The 20,796-nt window shown below is 39.3% G+C and overlaps 1 protein-coding gene across 2 annotated transcripts in view; it reads left to right on the top strand.

Annotated features, from left to right (window-relative positions):
• Positions 1 to 20,796, top strand: part of COL9A1 (collagen type IX alpha 1 chain) — a 196,953-nt gene that overhangs the window by 140,292 nt on the left and 35,865 nt on the right. For both annotated transcript variants that reach the window (XM_073626742.1, XM_073626743.1), the window contains 3 exons: positions 16,413 to 16,448; positions 16,546 to 16,590; positions 17,061 to 17,093. In XM_073626742.1, the coding sequence (XP_073482843.1) occupies positions 16,413 to 16,448; positions 16,546 to 16,590; positions 17,061 to 17,093 (114 nt within the window). The remainder of the gene's footprint in view (positions 1 to 16,412; positions 16,449 to 16,545; positions 16,591 to 17,060; positions 17,094 to 20,796) is intronic.

Here is a 20,796-nt window from a genome sequence, read left to right as displayed (position 1 = left end):
AAACTAAATGTTTTGAATGGATTAATCTTTATTTCTTTTAACAGTAAGCAATATACTGTGTGGTAGATGCTAATTGTAAATTGATTTTTTTTTCTATAAAACCATGACACCATTGCAGTACAATACTGACATTTGACTTTATAACGAAGGAGCTTATTCCTGCTGGGTAGACAGCAGGTAACAGTGAGGACTTGTAATTAAGAAAATGAGAAGCAGCACTTTTTGGCTACAAATGCATAATTGAGATAGACCTGGAACATTGGCATATTATGCAGAGATAATGATAACAGTGAGAATAACAATACTGTTTCTTCCAGCTATGAAGTACATTATGAAAATGCAGCACACGACACTTGCAAGATCCCATTCTGAATCTTAATCTTAATCAATAATTTTGTATGATGAAGATGATATTTGAACTTAATGGCATCCTAGTGGTAAATAGTTTAACTCACGTGAATGTGAGCATTGTTATTTTATTGGTTCAATGAGAACTACATTGAGAGAAAGCGGATAGTGCATTTGAGATTTTAGTATAGCTGTACACCCTTGTTACAAATACAGAAGCTTATTTTTTCATTAGTGTCTATGATTATTTAAAACATAAGGTCACAAATGGAGTGCAGTCTTGGAACTGTACAGTTACTTTTAAAATACTTTATTTTTCAAAATGAGAACTGCATCCCCATTCAGTTAAAAAATTAGGTTTTATTTAAATGGAATTTTAATAGCTCACACATTGGGGTGATTCACTAAAGGAGTTGAGAATCTGCACACAATTAATTGTGGATATTTATTAATGTGAAAAACAAATTTCTGTTCACTTTGAACATCCAGTTATGTGCAAATAAACAAACAAACATTTGCTTTGCTGGAGATTCTACAGTGACCACCACCATAATGGAGTTTCTACACTGACCACCAATGCAATGGGAAATTTACGCTTACCATCAATGTATAGGAGAATTGTATGCCGACTGCCAATGTGAGGGGTAATTCCACACTGACCACAAATGTAATAAATTCCATGCTGATGAAAAATGTAATGAAGGCTTTTACCCTGACCACCAATGTTACAGGGGCATTAACAATGACCACCAATGCAATGGGGGTTTTAGTCTCATCAGCGGGGGGTTTTACTCTCATCAGGCATTTACTAGTAAGTGTATTTACGATGCCCACCAATTTAATGTGGGATTTTACCCTGGCCATCAATGTAATGGGAAGATTTATGCTGACCACCAATTTAGCAAGGTCATTTACACTAGTGGGAAGCAGAAGAGTGAACCTGTTATGGTCACCCCTCTGCCACATGGCTATATTGATATTTTTCCCACAGAAAAACTTAATTCCACTGAACTCCACTTTAGATACTTGTTAATTTTAAATGCTTAGTCAGTTTTCAGGACTTGGTAGACAATAAATCATTAGTGGGATCCTATTTCGGGATCCAATCAATGTGCTACAACCTTGGACTAGCATATGGAATAGCATGCACCTACTATGGATTAAAACAAAAACACACCACAAGTCAGTTTTTAATTGTGTAATTTGTTGTAGAGAAGTTAAAGTGTATCTAAACCCAGAATTTCAATATATGACAGTTTCCAGTTCTTAGATGTGATGGCTGCATTTGGTTACAATTTTCAGGCTTTCTTTATTTGTATTTGAACCCGGTGATCTTGACAGTAACACACTCCTGTTCTGGTATGACAACACTTACTCCCCACACTTTATCTATGGTAGAGTGGTGTTGTCACCTTAGTCTCTCCTGGTTTGGATTACAAATACCACCCCCACTCATCTCAATTACACAGAGGGATTTTACTTTAGTAGTTTTGCAAAGATAGCTGTGAAAGATGATTTTTCAAGATTTCAGTTTAGTCTACAGGAAGTTATAAGGACACAAGGCTTCCAATAGGGACATCAGGTATTTTTCTACACTTTCTGAAAATGTACTTTGCTTAAAAATCTTTTTAAAGCAAAGCTTCACCCAAAAGGGGAAGCTCCGCTTGTTTGCCTCCTCCCCGCCTCCGGTGCCACATTTGGTACCTGTTGGGGGAGTTAGCGAGTACTTCATTGTGACAGGTACCCACTCCCATTTTTTACTTGGTTCGCCGCAAACTTAGCCGGAAGTTTGCCCCCCCTCCTTCCCCAAAGCCTTTTGGGGCATTTCAGAGGTCTCAGAAGACTGCGGCCCATTCAAAAAGCGCAGCACACTTCGCGCATACATACTAGGAAACCGGCAGTGAACCTGCACGGCTTCACTGGCAGTTTCCCTTAGTCAAGGTGATGGCTATTGGTTAGGGTGAAGACACCGCTGGATGCCTGGATAGGTAAGTGTCCTATTATTGAAAGTCAGTAGCTACAGTATTTGTAGCTGCTGACTTTTTTTTTTTATAAAGGAGCCTGGAGCTCCTCTTTAATACATCCACCACACCTGAATACTTGTAAACTGCAATATATGACATTTTTGTTTTTGGGTTCAGATATGTATAAAGTGCATTTTATTACAATAATTTAAAAAATATGCTAAATTGACACTTTTAGCACACTGCATGAAATCATTTTTCACATTAGCAGTTGATTTGGTACAGCAATTACAATCAAAAACAATCAAAACTCAGCAGGTTGTTTTTTTGTTTCTAGAGATGTCAAAGGTAAAATTAGGTAACAGTTAGCAAGATATGGATTCTGGGTATACCCTGCTAAGAAGCTAATTGAGAAGCTCTTTAATGTAAAATTAGGCTTAACCTCCATGGCAAATCTGGTGTTTTATTTTTCAAATAATTTGCAACTAGCCAGCTTGTTTTTAAAGGGGTTATAAAGGTAAGTGTTTTTTCACCTTAATGCATCCTATGCATTAAGGTGAAAAAACATCTGTCAGTGACCGGCCCCCAGACCCTCCCCCCACGTTTTACTTACCTGAACCCTTAAATTTTTCCCATTGGGACGCACCGTCTCTCTGCCTGGGGTTCTCGACTGTTGATAGCAGTGCAGCCTTCAGCTCCCACTGCTGTTAATAAATCCAGTGACGCGGCCACCGGGGGCGGGGCCGAGTCCGAGTCTATGGACGCCGAATGCTGGACTCGGGAGCGTGCCCGCAAGGTAACCCCCCAAGAGAGCTCTTCTCCCAGGGGGTTATTTGAAGCAAGGAGGAGTCGAGAGAGCCGCCAAGGGACCCCAGAAGACCAGGATCGGGGCCACTGTGCAAAACGAGCTGCACAGTGGAGGTAAGTATGACATGTTTGTTATTTAAAAAAAAATAAAAAATAATAACTTTAGTGTCAATTTAATACCATTTATTTAGTTTTCTTGGTTGAAAATGTATACTTTATTTTGCATAAAAATATACAAAAAACAAATACTTCAACAGGGTACATTCCACTCTGTACTGCGACGTAGCGCATAAAAACACTACATAACAATACAGTTCCAAGCAAGCTTTTTTTTTACAGTTATGCAAAGCCATCAAATTCACCTAAGGTAAATATAAGAATGTGCTTGTAAATATAAGAGGTAATCACTGTTTTGTCATAAACAGTCCAAGGGGTGGGGCGAAGCACACAATATGAATACTCTACCAATAGTAGCATAGGTGTGCGCAGCCTATTGCAATTATGTGTGCACCCCAAAGCTTAAGCACACATGCATGCGTGTGTACTGACTAAATTGTGCTCAGCCCAGCTTATCTTCTCCTGGTAGGCTTAAGTCCAGCCCACACTGCAGGCTGTGTTTACTCCTCCCTCTCCCACCCGCTCCAGCTGCCGACACCTCCTGTTGCAAAGTCAAATAAGACATGCTGAGGAAGGGGGCGGGTACAGTGTCGTTCCCATTGGCTAAAAATGCAGCAGAGATGTGGAGCAACTGTAGCCCTTGGCTTTTTACAGACACTGCATGGTTGGCAGCCTTGGTGATTTTCATAACAATTTTCATAAAAATCCAAAAGAAATGTTTAGGTAATATTGGCTAAACATATCCTTTGATTTACCCAAGTACTACAGATTGATAGCAACGGGAGACATTGGTTCTTGTAAACCTCTCAACCAAGCTCTTGTCAACCAACTCCAGTGGCGAGGAAAGGGGGGATGGGGCAGAGTCCCGCTGTCTGTGTTAATGGATGCAGCAGCGGGTTGCGGGAGCGAGCCCGCACAAATGACCCCGTGGGAATTGGCTTCTTAATAGGGGCATCAGCAACAGAGGAGGAGCCAGGAGCGCCAGTGTGGGATCTGAGAAGAGAAGGACTGGGGCCACTCTGTGCAATTCTAGTGCTCAGAGCAGGAAAGTATAGACATGTTTGTTATTTAAAACAAAAAAAAATCCTTTACAACAACTTCAACTTCGGTCCATGACACAGCTTACTTGAAAGATGTATAGCCTTTTTTTTAAAGGAGTGCAAACCAGCCTTACTCAGTACTGTGGTGCATAGAGTATATGCTAGGAGTAATAAAAATAATAACGTTGCAAATGCGGTATGCAAATGCAAATACTGTAGATAATTGTATACTTCCTTATGTGAAAACATATACTTCCTCTAAATGTGAAACAAATAAAATAAATATGCTTCTTTTTACGTGAAAATAATTAACACTATTACAACCACCACATCTGTGAATATTATTATTATTTTTTTAATTTGATGTATTGTTGTATGATTTAATAAGGGTTTTAGCTGTTCTGTAAATCTATAATAGAGATTTGTTAGAGCAGAGTGGGGATATATTATTTAATTTTACAAATACTGATTGCTGAACCTTTTACAAATCACATACTTCTTTCTCTCTTCATTAGTTTACCTGTATTATATTTCACAGTGAATTGCTTATGTTATACTTTACATCCATCTTTCATTTCCTTAAAAATCTGTGTGATCCTTTGACCTGTTACAAACAGAAGTCTGAGCATTCACTTCTGTCTGTACAATTCAATGAATGGCATAACTTAGTGCTCTGTGCTCCATGTGTCTTCTTTTTATTTATTTATTTTTTTGTTTTGATTCCGTTTGCTGAAAGTTTAGTCTTACTGAGTGCACGTTAGTTATGCATACTTACAAAGATGAAGACCAAACATAGCGTAATTTCCATCCCTTGGTGGTGCAAAAACATCTGTACAGCACATGTACCCGAATTCTTATCTTAGTAGTAAAGGAAAATGATGCTCGTGAGTAGAAAACAAAAAAGCCAGTTATTATTATATTGTATGTTATTTCGTAAGATTAGATTCTGCATATTATTTGTATAGTTCTTTGTAAGAGTAAAGTCTTGTGGCAAACCATTTGGGTTATTTAAATGCATTATTTATAAATAGGTTTTTTAAATCTATGATTGATTTTGGTCTGAGGATCATGAAAGAGAAGAAAACAAATCAATATTTGTGCCACCCCCCAGCAATATTAGATAACTTGCAATTCTCATTAATAATAAATTATTTATAGATCTGGAAGATGCACCCACCTGAATGTAAGCTCAAAGAAGTTAATTTACTAAAGTAAAATGGCTGTACACTTTGCAAGGAAATGTTTAATTTGCAATGGGATTTTCCTTTAGCTTCACCTTGCAAAGAATATACTGTACAATCACATGCAAGTGAAATAAAAAAAAACATGTTTTTGCTTGCGCATAATGGAATGGTGGAAATCAGAAGAGCTTTACCTTCTTCACCAAGACCAAGCTAAAGGAAAATTTCCCTTACAAATTGCAAATTCCCAGCCTGTTTGCCTTTAGTAAATCAACCCCATAATGTTTTCCTTTCCTCTGACTTCATGCCCTATTTCTTGCACACACCTATGTGGGGGAAAGTTGTATAACATTTTCCTTCCTCCAGCAGTGCTGTTCACTGTATCAGTGTAGATGAGAAGGGAATGCCTCCTTGTGACTGCAGCAACTGTCAGTCAGGAGTCGTTATCATGCAGTGCAGGGTCTAACATGGTAAGTGGCATTATGAACTAGAAATATTATGTACAACCTGTCATTGCCAACTTCTTTGTTAAAAAACAAAACAAAAAACAGCACACATACCCCCCTAGGAGTCTTCTATGTACTTCATGTGCTGTTTTTGTTTGGGAATATAGCTTTCATTTGCTGGAAAATGAAATGCTTTCCTTTGGCTCTGGCACAGATTTGAAGGGGGACTCTACGCAAAATAATATTAAACAAAAAAAAATAAATAGCGTGAGGTCCCCGTAAAAATCTATATCAGATCCTTAATCTGATATATACATGATTCTGCACTTCGGCCCACAGGAGGTGCGTGCGCGCAGCTGACAGGCTGCTTCTGTTGTGATTAATCACAGCAGAAGCCAATCTACGACACTGGATGTCCTCCGGCACCAGCCGATAGTCAGGTAGCCCCCCTGGCGGTTTTCCCGAGTGTGGCTCGGGGTTAAAATTCAGTCCCATTAGCGGTAACCCCGAGCCACACTCGGGATCGCATTGCAGGATCCTGGGGCGGCGTTACCTTGTCCCCGGGATCCTGCGATGTCCCCCGCAGTGTCCGTGGGCTCTGTCCTCTGCCCGAAGCCTCTCCGTGCCAGGCTCCGTTCCCTGCGAGCGTCGCGACGCACGGGGCAGAGCCTGGCGGCAAATTCAAAAAACTGTAAAAAGCATAACACATACAGTACTGTAATCTTACAGATTACAGTACTGTATGAAATTATTTCACATCCCTTTTGTCCCCAGTGCTTTGTCCAATGCCCTGCATGCAGTTCTATATTATATATACTGTTCTTTCTGCCTGGAAACTGGAGATTGTCCATAGCAACCAAAAAGTGTCCCTTTACGTCAAAAATGGTTTTAGACCAGCTAGAAAACAGCGATAGTAAATTAGAACACTTGCAGAATTGAGCGATGGTGAATCGTGGGGAAATTTATTTTATTATTATTTTATTTTTTTAATTATTTATTTTTATTTATTATATTATAATTTATGTTTTTGTGTTTCAAACTTTATCATACCCGGGATATCTACTAGACTCTTGTTTGGACAGATTTAAGTGTGTTATTGCTAAGAATTACAGACCTACAATATAAAACGCCAAATTTCCATGCAAAATAATTGTACCGCTTTCAGCACCTAAAATCCGAAAGAATCATACCGCCAGGGAGGTTAAACACACAGAACTGGATTTGCAAAATGTAAACAAGGCAGATCTCCGTTCTGACAGAGGGAAGGGATGGATTTTGTGTCCCTGAAAAGCCTAGGCACACAGTTAACCCTTTGATTGCCCTAGATGTTTAACCCCTTCCCAGCCAGTGCGATTAGTACAGTCACAGTGCATATTTCTAGCGCTGATCACTGTATTAGTGTCAATGGTTCCGGCAAAGTGTCAAAAGTGTCAGTCAGTGTCCGATTGTCTGCTTCACAATAGTAGTCCCACTATACGTCACTGATCACTGCCATTACTAGTATAAAAAACAGTTCCATAAATATATACCATAGTTCAGTGATGGCGAACCTTGGCACCCTAGATGTTTTGGAACTACATTTCCCATGATGCTCAACTACACTGTAGAGTGCAAGAGCATCATGGGAAATGTTCTAAAACATCTGGGGTGCCAAGGTTCGCCATCATTGCCATAGTTTGCAGACGCTATATAATGTTTGTGTAAACCAATCAATATATGCTTATTGGGATTTTTTTTTCACCAACCAAAAACATGTAGAAGAATACATATTAGCCTAAATTTAGAAATTTGATTTTAATTTTTTTTTATTGGATATGTTTTATAGCAGAAAGTAAAAAATATATATTTTTTTCAAAATTGTCGGTCTTTTTGTTTATAGTGGTGATCAAATAACACAAAATGAAAGCTCTATTTGTGGGGAAAAAAATTACATGAATTATATTTGGGTACAGTGTCACCTGACCATGCAATTATCAGTTAAAGTAATGCAGTGCCGTATCACAAAAAATGGCCTGGTCATGAAGGGGGGTAAATCTTCCGGAGGTCCCTTGGTTAAAAAAAAAATGGAATTTCCCAAAGAAAGTCCCTCATTGTAAATCTATCATCAATCACATCATCCAGGGATGCAGATCCACAATCCTTGTGTTCCTGCTAACCAGAAACACGGATCACTCTGTTCATCTAGTGAATACATCCCCCACACAGTTACCAAGCACCCCCTAGGGATACAGTTAACCCTCTGATCGCACCTAATGTAAACCCCTTCCCAGCCAGTGTCATTAGTACAGCGACAGTGCATATTTTTAGCACTAATCACTGTATTAGTGTCACTGGTCCCCAAAAAAGTGTCAGTTAGGTGTCCAATCTGTCTGCCGCAACGTTGCAGTCCCGCTAAAAATCGCTGATCCCACCATTACTAGTAAAAAATAAATAAATAAAAATGCCGTAAATCTATCACCTATTTTGTAGACGCTATAACTTTTGTGCAAACCAATCAATATACGCTTATTGGTGGTGGTGGTAGGGGGTTACCAAAAATATGTAGCAGAATACATATTGGCCTAAATTGATGAAGACATTTTTTTATAGCAAAACGTAAAAAATATTGCTTTTTTTTCAAAATTGTCGCTCTTTTTTTGTTTATATCACAAAAAATAAAAATGGCAGAGGTGATCAAATACCACCAAAAGAAAGCTCTATTTGTGGGAAAAAAAGAACATCAATTTTATTTGGGTACAGCATCGCACGACTGCACAATTGTCAGTCAGTTAAAGTAATGCGGCGCAGTGTCGCAAAAAATGGCCTGTTCATGAAGGTGGGGGCTAAAACTTTCCGGAGCTGAAGGGGTTAAAGTGGTTGTAAACCCAAGGAAAAAAAACTGCAAGACAAAGGCATAATGAGCTAGTATGCATATCATACTAGCTCATTATGAATTACTTACCTGAGATCGAAGCCCCCGCAGCCCTCCTCGTACACTGCTTCGGCATCCGACATCGCTCCCAGGGTTACCTCCGGGTATCACGGGCTCCGGCGCTGTGTTTGGCCGGAGCCGTGGTGATGCCGCAATGGCATATTCGCTGAAGCAATGGCACGTAGTGCCATTGCTTCAGTTTGCTTCAGTGCGCATGTGCCGATGACGTCGGCACATGCAAGTACAGGGGATATCTCCTAAACTGTTCAGGTTTAGGAGATATCCAGGGTAGCTACAGGTAAGCCTTATTATAGGCTTACCTATAGCAAAAAGTGTGTTGTAAGCACTTTAAGATGGCACAAGACTAAAAGGGCATTTTTTTTTCCATAAATAATGGCACACATGTATTTTACGATTTGACACATTCATTAATTCTTTTACTCACTTTTATTAAAATATGTTGGTGCTCTGGTGGGGGGAGGGGCTCCCATGGAGGAGAAATGAAGATGAATGGGAACCGGTAATTGCACTGTCTGCAGGCAGCAAAAGATGACAGTGACACACAGTCACTGCTTCTTCCTGTGTTCACGCCCTGTGTTCACGTGTTCTGCTTCTTCCACGCCGCGCTGCATTGTGGAGAATATGGAGGGAGGAGGTGGGTGGAGCCAACACTCTCACTCAGGGGCGGAAAAGGAAGAATGCTCCACTTTGAATGATGGGGCTCTCCTCCTCATCAGCATTGGCTCCTACGTGACTGACGTCACTGGTTGCTAGACGCCAGGTGGCCCAGGCACTAGCAACCAGTGCAGGGAACACTAGAGGCCAAGCCAGCGGTGTGGCTCCACCCACCTCCTCCTGGTCCAGCTGTCAGAAACCATGAATCAGACTGAGACAGAAGTACAGTTAAATCACACTTGTTTAATAATAATAATAATAAAAAGGTAAACAGAGTAAACGTAGTCAAAACATAGCCAGAGTTCAGGAATCGGAATGGATAGTCAGACAAGCCAAAACGTCAGGGAGCCAGAGATGAGCATAGTAGAACAGCAAGCAGGATCTGGAGCCAGAAGGAATGTCAGCCAAGCAAGTCTTTAACAGGAACACAGGAGAGCGTCTCTAGAGATGTGACCAAGGCGAAGGCAGAGATCATCTGGGCTGAACGGCTTAAGTAGGCAGGACTGAGGAGCAGGATATCATCAACAGGTGAGTCTCTGTGAAGAGAAAGGAGCTGGCAATTAGCCAACAGCTGAGCGGCCAGCTTTGAGAAGGAAGGGCTGAGCCCAGCCTTGACCAATTGCCCCGTTGCCCCCCCTGGATCCGCCCCTGCTCTAGATTGCTCTAGATTGATGTGATGAAAGGTGAGATGTCATTAAGATGTCATTAAGGACATACATGGATAGCACAGTATACAGAAATTGCACTGACTATTATATATGAAATAATGCAACCCTGATTAGGAAATATAGCAAATTTACGCTAAAGGAGCAGTTTTGATTTAATGCAAAACAGACTTTGGTGCCTGCTGTATGAACTGTAAAAAAAAAAAAAAAGATCTTTTTCTTTTTTCTTATAAATTATAAAGCACCAGAGAGACATGTTTTAAAACCATTCCTCTGTGGATACCATATGCCTTATAGCACACCTAAAATTGCCTGAAATGTATTTTACAAAAAGCACAATTTTTTACTGAAATCATTTATGTTGTATAGGAACTAACTTTACATTTGTAAAGTGTGAAATGTAAAGAACAGGAGTAGCTGCATGCTTTTTTTCTCCTTGTGCCCTTGCATTCATTTAGATAATTGATGTCCACATTGCTTGCATTGGGTTATGTGTGGTCCTTTAATCTTTTACAGGAGTTCAGTGGATGAATCACATACAGGAGAAAATATAGCAATAGGGATTTTCCATATTTCTTTCCATTTGCTAACTTCTCTCCGGCATGGGTTGAGATAACATGCAAGTCAGTGTAACTATTAAAGCTGAGCTCCAGACACAAAAACTCTCATTTAAATATATTCTTCAATAGCCACAAAGAATTAAACATCCGCTTTGTGTACACCAAACATCTTTGCAAACCCAAATATTACAATATACTGTCAGGTCCATAAATATTGGGACATCGACACACTTCTAATCTTTTTGGCTCTATACACCACCACAATGGATTTGAAATTAAAGTGGTGTTCCGGACGAAATTATACTTTTTAAATAAAAATACCCCTATAATACACAAGCTTAATGTATTCTAGTAAAGTTAGTCTGTAAACTAAGGTCTGTTTTGTTAGTTTATAGCAGTAGTTTGTTATTTTATAAACTTACAGCAGGCCGTGGCCATCTTAAGTGTGGGCATCTGAAGCCAGACTGTATTTCTTCCTGGATCTCATCCTTGCAGATCTCGCACATGCTCAGTGCAGCACAAGCAGTGTAATAGGTTTCAGGTCAGGTTTCCATTGCAACGGCAGTTTCACAGGAAGTTGCTGCCCCTTCCCAGAAGGCATTGCAAACAGGAAATGATGTGATGGGCCGCGGTCAGGGAGGAGGAAGTGAAAAATGAATACAGCAGATATACAGTAGGAGCTGAGAAAAAAAATTAAAAAATATCCAATTTGTTTACAGTGCACAGTTTAATGAGGGATGCTGAAGAGTTGTAAAAGTGGGTGGAACTCCACTTTAAACAAACAAGATGTGCTTTAACTGCAGACTTTCAGCTTTAATTTGAGGGTATTTACATCCAAATCAGGTGAACGGTGTAGGAATTACAACAGTTTGTATATGTGCCTCCCACTTTTTAAGGGACCAAAAGTAATGGGACAATTGGCTGCTCAGTTGTTCCATGGCCAGGTGTGTATTATTCCCTCATTTTCCCATTTACAAGGAGCAGATAAAAGGTCCAGAGTTCATTTCAAGTGTGCTATATGCATTTGGAATCTATTGCTGTCAACTCGCAATATGAGATCCAAAGAGTTGTCACTATCAGTGAAGCGAGCCATCATTAGGCTGAAAAAACAAGACAAACCCATCAGAGAGATTGCAAAAACATTAGGTGTGGCCAAATCAACTGTTTGGAAAATCCTTAAAAAGAAAGAACGCACCGGTGAGCTCAGCAACACCAAAAGACCCGGAAGACCACGGAAAACAACTGTGGTGGATGACCGAAGAATTCTTTCCCTGGTGAAGAAAACACCCTTCACAACAGTTGGCCAGATCAAGAACACTCTCCAGGAGGTGGGTGTATGTGTGTCAAAGTCAACAACCAAGAGAAGACTTCACCAGAGTGAATACAGAGAGTTCACCACAAGATGGAAACCATTGGTGAGCCTCAAAAACAGGAAGGCCAGATTAGAGTTTGCCAAACAACATCTAAAAAAGCCTTCACAGTTCTTCAACAACATCCTATGGACAGATGAGTCCAAGATTAACTTGTACCAAAGTGATGGGAAGAGAAGAGTATGGAGAAGGAAAGGAACTGCTCATGATCCAAAGCATACCACCTCATCAGTGAAGCATGGTAGTGGTAGTGTCATGGCGTGGGCATGTATGACTGCCAATGGAACTGGTTCTCTTGTATTTATTGATGATGCGACTGCTGACAAAAGCAGCAGGATGAATTCTGAGGTGTTTCGGGCAATATTATCTGCTCACAATCAGCAAAATGCTTCAGAACGAAAGCAACCAAAGAGTTTTTTAAGGGAAACAAGTGGAATGTTATGCAATGGCCAAGTCAATCACCTGACCTGAATCCGATTGACCATGCATTTCATTTGCTGAAGACAAAACTGAAGGGAAAATACCCCAAGAACATGCAGGAACTGAAGACAGTTGCAGTAGAGGCCTGGCAGAGCATCACCAGGGATGAAACCCAGCGTCTGGTGATGTCTATGCGTTCCAGACTTCAGGCTGTAATTGACTGCAAAGGATTTGCAACCAAGTATTAAAAAGTGAAAGTTTGATGGATGATTGTCAATCTGTCCCACTACTTTTGGTCCCTTAAAAAGTGGGAGGCACATATACAAACTGTTGTAATTCCTACACCATTCACCTGATTTGGATGTAAATACCCTCAAATTAAAGCTGAAAGTCTCCAGTTAAAGCACATCTAAAAAGATTAGAATTGTGTCGATGTCCCAATATTTATGGACCTGACTGTAAATGTAGCAGTGACATTATCACTGCGCTGCACATAACTTGTGCAGAGGGCAGAACTTTTGTTTACTGAACATGCTAGCATTTTTATTGTGAAGCCTTAAAGACATTGACAGTGCAATACTAAATATTGCAGTTATTATTATGCACTTACCAAGTGCACATGTGTTATTGTTTCCTTATTTTCAATTATTTATTATAAAGCAAATAAAATGTAAACTTTAGCCTTTTGAAAACAGCTGATGACTAGATGTTAAAGTGTATCTAAAGGCATTTTTTTAGATTTAGGCTCGGTTCACATGTATGCGACTCTGATGCATTTTTGAACCACATTCGATTCGCATAACATAAAAACCAGACCGTCTTTGAATGGAGCCGGTTCACATATATACAGGCTGGTTGCGGTGTGAATTAATAAAGGGTCCTTCGTGTTTTTCAGTGCGGTTCAGGTGCGATTTTAATGTCAAAATTGCACTTGAACCGCAAATGGAATCCGTAACCGGACCCGCATATATATGTGAACCCAGCTGTGGATAGAATGGAAAAAGGTTCAAAGCCCTTTCAGGTTTATATTACTGTCTGCATCCCTGCTGTGGAGCTTCACCATCTGTATTTTTCCTTGTGATTACCAAAAAGTGATTATCAGTTGTTACCATAGAGTTTATGGAAGGGAAATCTTTCAGTGGAGACACTTTTCTCAAGTAGCTTCCTGCTAAAAGGCAGTTTGACCACTCCTTACTATACACAAGACTAAAAATAGTTTTGGCTTTAGATACACTTTAATCACAACAAAGCTATGCACCTGGGGTGCCCATAGGGCCTTCCAAGCCATACCAGGACACTGTTTCCATCAACATTACTTATTACACACAAGTGTGTGGCAATTTGAAAAAAGGGGAGGGGAACATATTATAGGGGTTAAGGATGCAACAGTTAGGCTGGGTTCACATATATGCGACTTGGATGCTTTTCGAACCGCATCCAATTCGTATGACTTGTGAATGTGACTCTCAATGAAGCCAGTTTACACATGGTTCAGAAGCGAATTCAGGCAAAAATGTGCACCTGATTCGCACTTGAACCGGTGAACAGAAATACACCGGACCCCGGACTACACATATGTGAACCCAGCCTTAGAGAAAGGGGTTCAGGAATATAGCACAGGGGTCATGGTTTATACAGTATCTTTCAACAGAAACCAGACGTATAAAACTATGTCACTGTTTACCAGGCCTGCTTATTACAGGTCTTCAGGCATACATTTTTTCAGTCATTGATTGGTCCCATTACTCTAGTTACAGTCTTTGTTTGGCTTGTTACAAATCTTTATGTCTAGGGAGTCATAACAATATTATATTTTCTTTCAGTCTTGTGAAATTTGCTTTGAGTTGCAAAGACAGGCTCCTTATTTACTGCATTTAGCTTAATTCTGTTGTTTTTTTTTTTTTTTGTGTATTACTTTGTTGGATATTTTTTGAATAAGTCCCCATCAATAATTCTGTTAATCTGCATATCTCTGCCACAGATGATAAAAGATCTGTAGCTCTCTATTAGTTTACAGATTTGTTATATTAAATTTCCAATCAAATCTGAACGTGATATATGATCCCAGTTCTCTAGTGACAAAAATGATTCTGTTTGTACCATCACATCTTACAGTTAGTCAGCTATTTACTTAATGTCAGATCACATACTCTGTATGTAATTAGTCTGACAGGTCTTTTTTTCTATTTATTTGCTTTCGTTTGTTTAATTCTCTATTACCTTTTCAACCCTTCTTGATGTATCCACTATGCAGCTGCAAGGGAATGTGGGATTTGTAAAAAAAATACATTTGTTTGATTTACAGAATTTAAACTGCTGTAGCTTTAATCCAGCCCTGGCAATTCCTGACTGCACTGATTACTAAACATATGCAAATATGTGTTGAGAACAGCTCCTTATAATTGTAGGATGCTTGGAATATCTTCAAAAGTAGTTTTGCTCATGGGATTTAATCAATTTATCTCAGCTGATTCTTCTAATATTCTCAACCTCCTCTCTCATTCTTTTTGTTTGCTTTTATTTGCTAACAGTCTCAAGAAAGAATAATTTAGAGCACACAACAAACACTGCAAATGAATATGGATAAAGAACCTGCATACAACTATTATATTAAAACAAACATTTGCTGTCAGTTGCTTATTTGAGATCTTAAAGTGTGGCTGTGCTTTTTTCATGCAAGGTAAAATAATGGGTTTACCTTTTTCGGCACACCATACGTGTCACAGAGAATGTAGATAAGTACCTAGTGCTTAAGGTGTCCGTTTATGAAGCAGTGATCAGCGGTGATCCCGAGGATCACCGCTGATCACAGTCCATAAACAGTTTATGAAACAGTGATAATCGGGGGAGAACATGTTTGAACTTGTTCTCCCTCCGATTATCTCTACACATGGAGAATCCTCATTGAATGACACAGAAAGGGCCAGTTTTTGAAGCGGTGATCTCACCGCTTCACTGGTGATCTGAGTCAGAATTCACACTCCCAGGTTCACCAGCTCAGAGGTGGTGAATCTGGGAGTGAAGAGGAAATCTGGGGGGATCTGAGGGGGAAGGAGGAAGATTTTTAACTTCCTTATGCCTCGTTCAGACCCCCCAACACTGTAAGCATGTCCCCGTGTCATATTTATGTGTATACATATATATACATATATACATATAATGTGTATATGTATATATATATAATGTATGTGTATATACATGTATATATAATGTGTGTGTGTGTATACATATGTATATAATGTAGGGGGACTCATTATTTTATTAACAGTAATTCACGCCGTCTGTCCGTGTATTGAGCGGTGATAATTTATCACTGCTTAATAAACTGACATCTCTGTATTTCTGGTGCTGTAATCTCGTAAAGTCTCACGAGATTCCAGTATCAGGAGCCTTTCTCCACTGTTGAAAGCATTTGTAGATCTCTTCACTCCTCCAAAGGTGAAGCGATCTACAAAGCTTCATAAACTGGCACACAGAGGAGAAAAATCTTCACTGTGAATGCCGGAGAATGAAGCAGTGAATAGATTTCACTGCTTCATAAACGGACACCTTAGGGTATAGGAATGATGTGACTCGTTTCTCTTATCTTATGTGATAGTGGATAGCTAGTACTTGCCAATTGGCTTAGCCCTGTGTAAGCTCCAACCTGAGTAACCCTAAGCTTACACAGGAATTCCTTTTTCTAAGTTGAAGGAAGCAGCAGGGGAGCATTAGGGAAGATTGTTCTCTTCGGCTGGTTGGGATTGGGGCATATTACCTTGTCAACTGGGGCAATAAATGCATACATATATAAAACCATATACGTATTTTTGCAAGGTTTAAATGTAACCAAGTAATATGAATATATACAGTATACTGTATATATATTGATATGCTTAATTTGTTACATTTTTTTCTGTTCTTTTTAGGGTGGCGTTGGTGAAACTGGGCCTAAAGGTGAACAGGTGAGTGATACATGAGAATAAAGTATATGTTGATTAATCATATTTTCATTGAGAAGAAAAGTAGTTTGTGATACTAAATGTATTATATTAAATGCAGGGTGGCGCTGGAGAAGAAGGCTTTGGAGGAGAGAAGGGTGAACAGGTAAGAGACATTTTACATAACTTAATCACTAAATTATGCCCTGATGCTAAAATGTCCTATTTTTGTATATACGCACTTGTCCTTTTCCCAGGAGCAATCTTGCTCAATCCTTATACTTGTATTGATAGCTCTGTGCCTAAAGATACTGAGAACGCATGAGCTGTACATTTTTCTAAATTGGTTATATGTCCCTTCATAACATGTAATAAATTTACACTGTCTTCACAGAAGCTATAAAAAAATATATAGAATTATTCAGTCGTGAAAGACAGCATAAGAATAGTAATACGGGCTTACTTATGTCTCACTTGATAGAAAGGGCATAAGACTGAATGATGGTCAGTAGTGCTGTCATTTTAGGACACTGTCTCATGGAGCATATGAAAATGGAAACTAAATTACTATTATTTGTATATTATTAAAAACAGTGCATATAGATATATGTAATATGCTATATTTTTTTCATTTAGGGTGATTTAGGAAATCCAGGACCAAAAGGATCTGTAAGTATTCATTATTTAATGACAAACTAAAATTGACACTTGTGTGTTAGTTTTTTAACTTCATGTTTTTCATAAACCCGTTTCCTGCTAAGATGTTTAAATAAGAAAGCCTATTGATTATATGAAGACGTATTCGCATTTTCTGATTAAAATTCTTGAGCGGACTTAAGTGATTAGGTTTCAGAAAGTACAGAAATGTAAAGTTGATCTCAATGTTTTATGTATTTAAAAAATGGTTACAGTGGTTGTCAGCCCGATTTGAGCTAATCTAAAAACTCCAGTTTGGCACTTGAAGAGGATCTTCACCCTAGAGAGAAAAAAATAAATTAAAGTCAGAAGCTACAAATACTGTAGCTGCTGGCTTTTAATAAAAGGACACTTACCTGTCCAGGAATCCAGTGCTGTCCTCAACCAGGCCAGTTGTTTGCCAGCCTTTGGGTCCCTGGCACTGGCATGTTCACTTTGTTGGCTTCCCACTGCACATGTGTGAGCTGCACTGTGCTGTGTGAATGGCCCCACAGCCTTCTGGGACCTATGACAATTCCCAAAAGGCTGCAGGCAAATAGAGGGGTGGCTGAAGTGGGAGTAGGTACCTATCAAAACTAAATATCCACTCCTCAAAAAAAATGTAATGCGCCAAATGTAGTAAAGGAAGGGGGCAGAAGGGTATAAAGTGGAACTTCCCCTTTAGGGTGAAGTTCCTCTTTAAGATGAAGGGCTGACATAGAAAGGCCACTTTTTCTGTGGTTAAAGGATGTCCACAAGCCATGTACTGAAAGAACCAGGTGAAGGTTATGCTGAAGGCATATAACTAAGACCACTTTTGCCATGGTTGAATTATGACCACTAGCGTTATTGTGTTTCTATACAGTAGTGTCTACCGCCAAGGGTATGGCAAGATGAATTGTCTGCCCCCTGCCCTTTTTTGAGCTTCACTACTATGAACTTCTAGGATAATTTTACTATAGTGATATTATTAATGCTGTTCTCTAATAAAATAACTTTTTATCACTCTCAAAATACCTGTCATCACAGTGAACAAGGAAATTATTTGGATTGTACAGAAATGTAAATGATTGTGTGCAAATGTGTTATGGGGGTCAATAGCATAGATTCTGGTGCAGAAAATCAAAATAATTAATTAGAAAATATAAAGAGGTTTTACGTAAAAAAAAAAAAAAAAAAAATGCTTTGCGAATATCTCAACAGTCATGAAAAAGTCACAAATAGTACAACACATGATGATTGTAATATGTGGGCAAAGTCAGTTTCTCATGTGGCCTTTCACAGGGCAAATGTTACATTTCCTAAAATTTGATCCTAGAAAAAATAGCCATAGGCACATTCAACCAACAGAGAAAATAGCCACCAACACTATAGGTTAAGAACATTTGATCAGAAGAAGAAATAATATTGGGGAGACCTCTGCACTGTACAAAATGTATGGTGTATGTGGATTTGTATGTTCTCCATGGAAGAGCTGCAGGTTCACCCATTGTTTAGGAGGTTCAGCAAACGGTCTATTGAATGACTATTCAGCCTAATGAATCACCAGCTGCAGTTGGAAGTGAGACATCTAGCAGTGGCATTAATACCACTCTAGAGTGTATAAAACTGCCTCACTAGGGCTCCTTACTCTTTTGCATATGGAAGGGCCAGTATTTGGTCCCCTTTATTTTTAAAAAGGGATTCTAGATTCCAATAAGCACCCCTCCCACAGATCTCCACAATCATCAGAACAGGTACCCTGGACACCCTGAACAGGAAGCTGTCACATTTAGAAGTGGTGGTAGTACTCATGGTGTTACATTTAGCAGTGGTGGTATTATAAACATTCATATGAATTTTTTTTGTACAGAAAGCACTTAAAAATATATATTTTTTAAATTCAATCTTGGAATGAATATATTTCCTGAAAGAAAACTACATTTACTATTAGAAATGTTCCACCCTAAAGAAGAAATATTTCCACCCTGCTTCTTAGAATTTTCTCATAGCTGTGATCAAAAATGAATGTTGATTTGATCCCACTATTGTATAGAAAATTGAATAATTGCTCTAAAAATGAAAACATTTGAATAAAATTCAACTTGTAGCTTTAGTCTATTTAGTCTATAGCTTTAGTTTATTTTCTCAATTGGTTGAATAGGATCTCTCAGAACTGAAAGTTTGGAAACGTCATATTCACTCTGCAAATGGCAATACATGAAACTGACATTACACATAAACTACAGGTATTATTTGTGACTTTTACATGAATGCTGAGACATTCGCAAAGCAAATTTTTTATACATAGATCCCAAAGTGTGAATAAAGACTGTAAGTTCTGTTTATCTGAAATGTCCAAGGATAAGCTTTAAGATATAAAAACATATTTTACATTTAAATTTCAGGAACTATATTTAATACTGCCTCTGTAAAGTGTTCTGTGAACTCCGTCTGTATGTATCTTAAAAAAAAAAAAAAAAAAAAATTGACACGGACAATACTGTAATTAATGACCTACCTGCATTTATTACATTCTAGGGAGGAAGAAACAACAGAAAAGGGAAAGGGGCTGTGGAAAGCGGGATAGGAGGAGGAAAGGAAGGGTTGAGGAGAGAGGAAAACAAGAACAAAACAAAACAAGAACAACACTGGGTGGGGAGGGAGGGGTAGGAAAAGAGGAGGGGGAGGGGAAAAGAGGGAGAGGAAGAAAAGGAAATGCCGTGGGGGAAAAAAGGAGGGAAAGGGCATGGAAGGGGCATGGAAGAAAAGGGGAGGGGAGGAAGGGGCATGGAAGAAATGGGGAGGGGAGGAAGGGGGAGAAAGGGGGGAGTAAGGGAAAGGAGAGGGGGCTGGTTTGGTTAGGGGGGAAAGATGGGGACAAGTGGAAGGAAGGGGGGGGGGGATAAAGGAAGGGGAATTCATTCAGATAAGAATAGGGACTAAATTTATGTAAGTAGTAAAAATTATTTAGTAGTAGTAATAGGAGCAAAAACCCACACAGACACAATGAAAAAAACTCCATGCAGTTTATACCCATAATAGGAAATTATTCAATTATTGGTTACATAGTTACATAGTAGGTGAGGTTGAAAAAAGACACAAGTCCATCAAGCCCAACCTATGTGTGTGATTATATGTCAGTATTACATTGTATATCCCTGTATGTTGCGGTCCTTCAGGTGATTATCTAAATGCCCCCCACTGAGACCACCGCCTGTGGAAGGGAATTCCACATCCTTGCCGCTCTTACAGTGAAGAACCCTCTACATAGTTTAAGGTTAAACCTCTTTTCTTCTAATTTTAATGAGTGGCCACGAGTCCTTCTGCGAAAAAGTTTTATCCCTATTGTGGGGTCACCAGTATGGTATTTGTATATTGAAATCTTATCCCCTCTCAAGCGTCTCTTCTCCAGAGAGGATAAGTTCAGTGCTCGCAACCTTTCCTCATAACTAATATCCTCCAGACCCTTTATTAGCTTTGTTGCCCTTCTTTGTACTCGCTCCATTTCCAGTACATCCTTCCTGAGGACTGGTGCCCAGAACTGGACAGCATACTCTACGTGCTGCCGGACCAGAGTCTTGTAGAGCGGGAGAATTATCATTTTATCTCTGGAGTTGATCCCCTTTTTAATGCATGCCAATATTCTGTTTGCTTTGTTAGCAGCAGCTTGTCATTACATGCCATTGCTGAGCCTATCATCTACTAGGACCTCCAG

This window comes from Aquarana catesbeiana, linkage group LG04, assembly GCF_042186555.1.
Source record: "Aquarana catesbeiana isolate 2022-GZ linkage group LG04, ASM4218655v1, whole genome shotgun sequence".
Classification (NCBI taxonomy): domain Eukaryota; kingdom Metazoa; phylum Chordata; class Amphibia; order Anura; family Ranidae; genus Aquarana; species Aquarana catesbeiana.
This window is presented reverse-complemented; position numbering and strand designations above follow the sequence as displayed.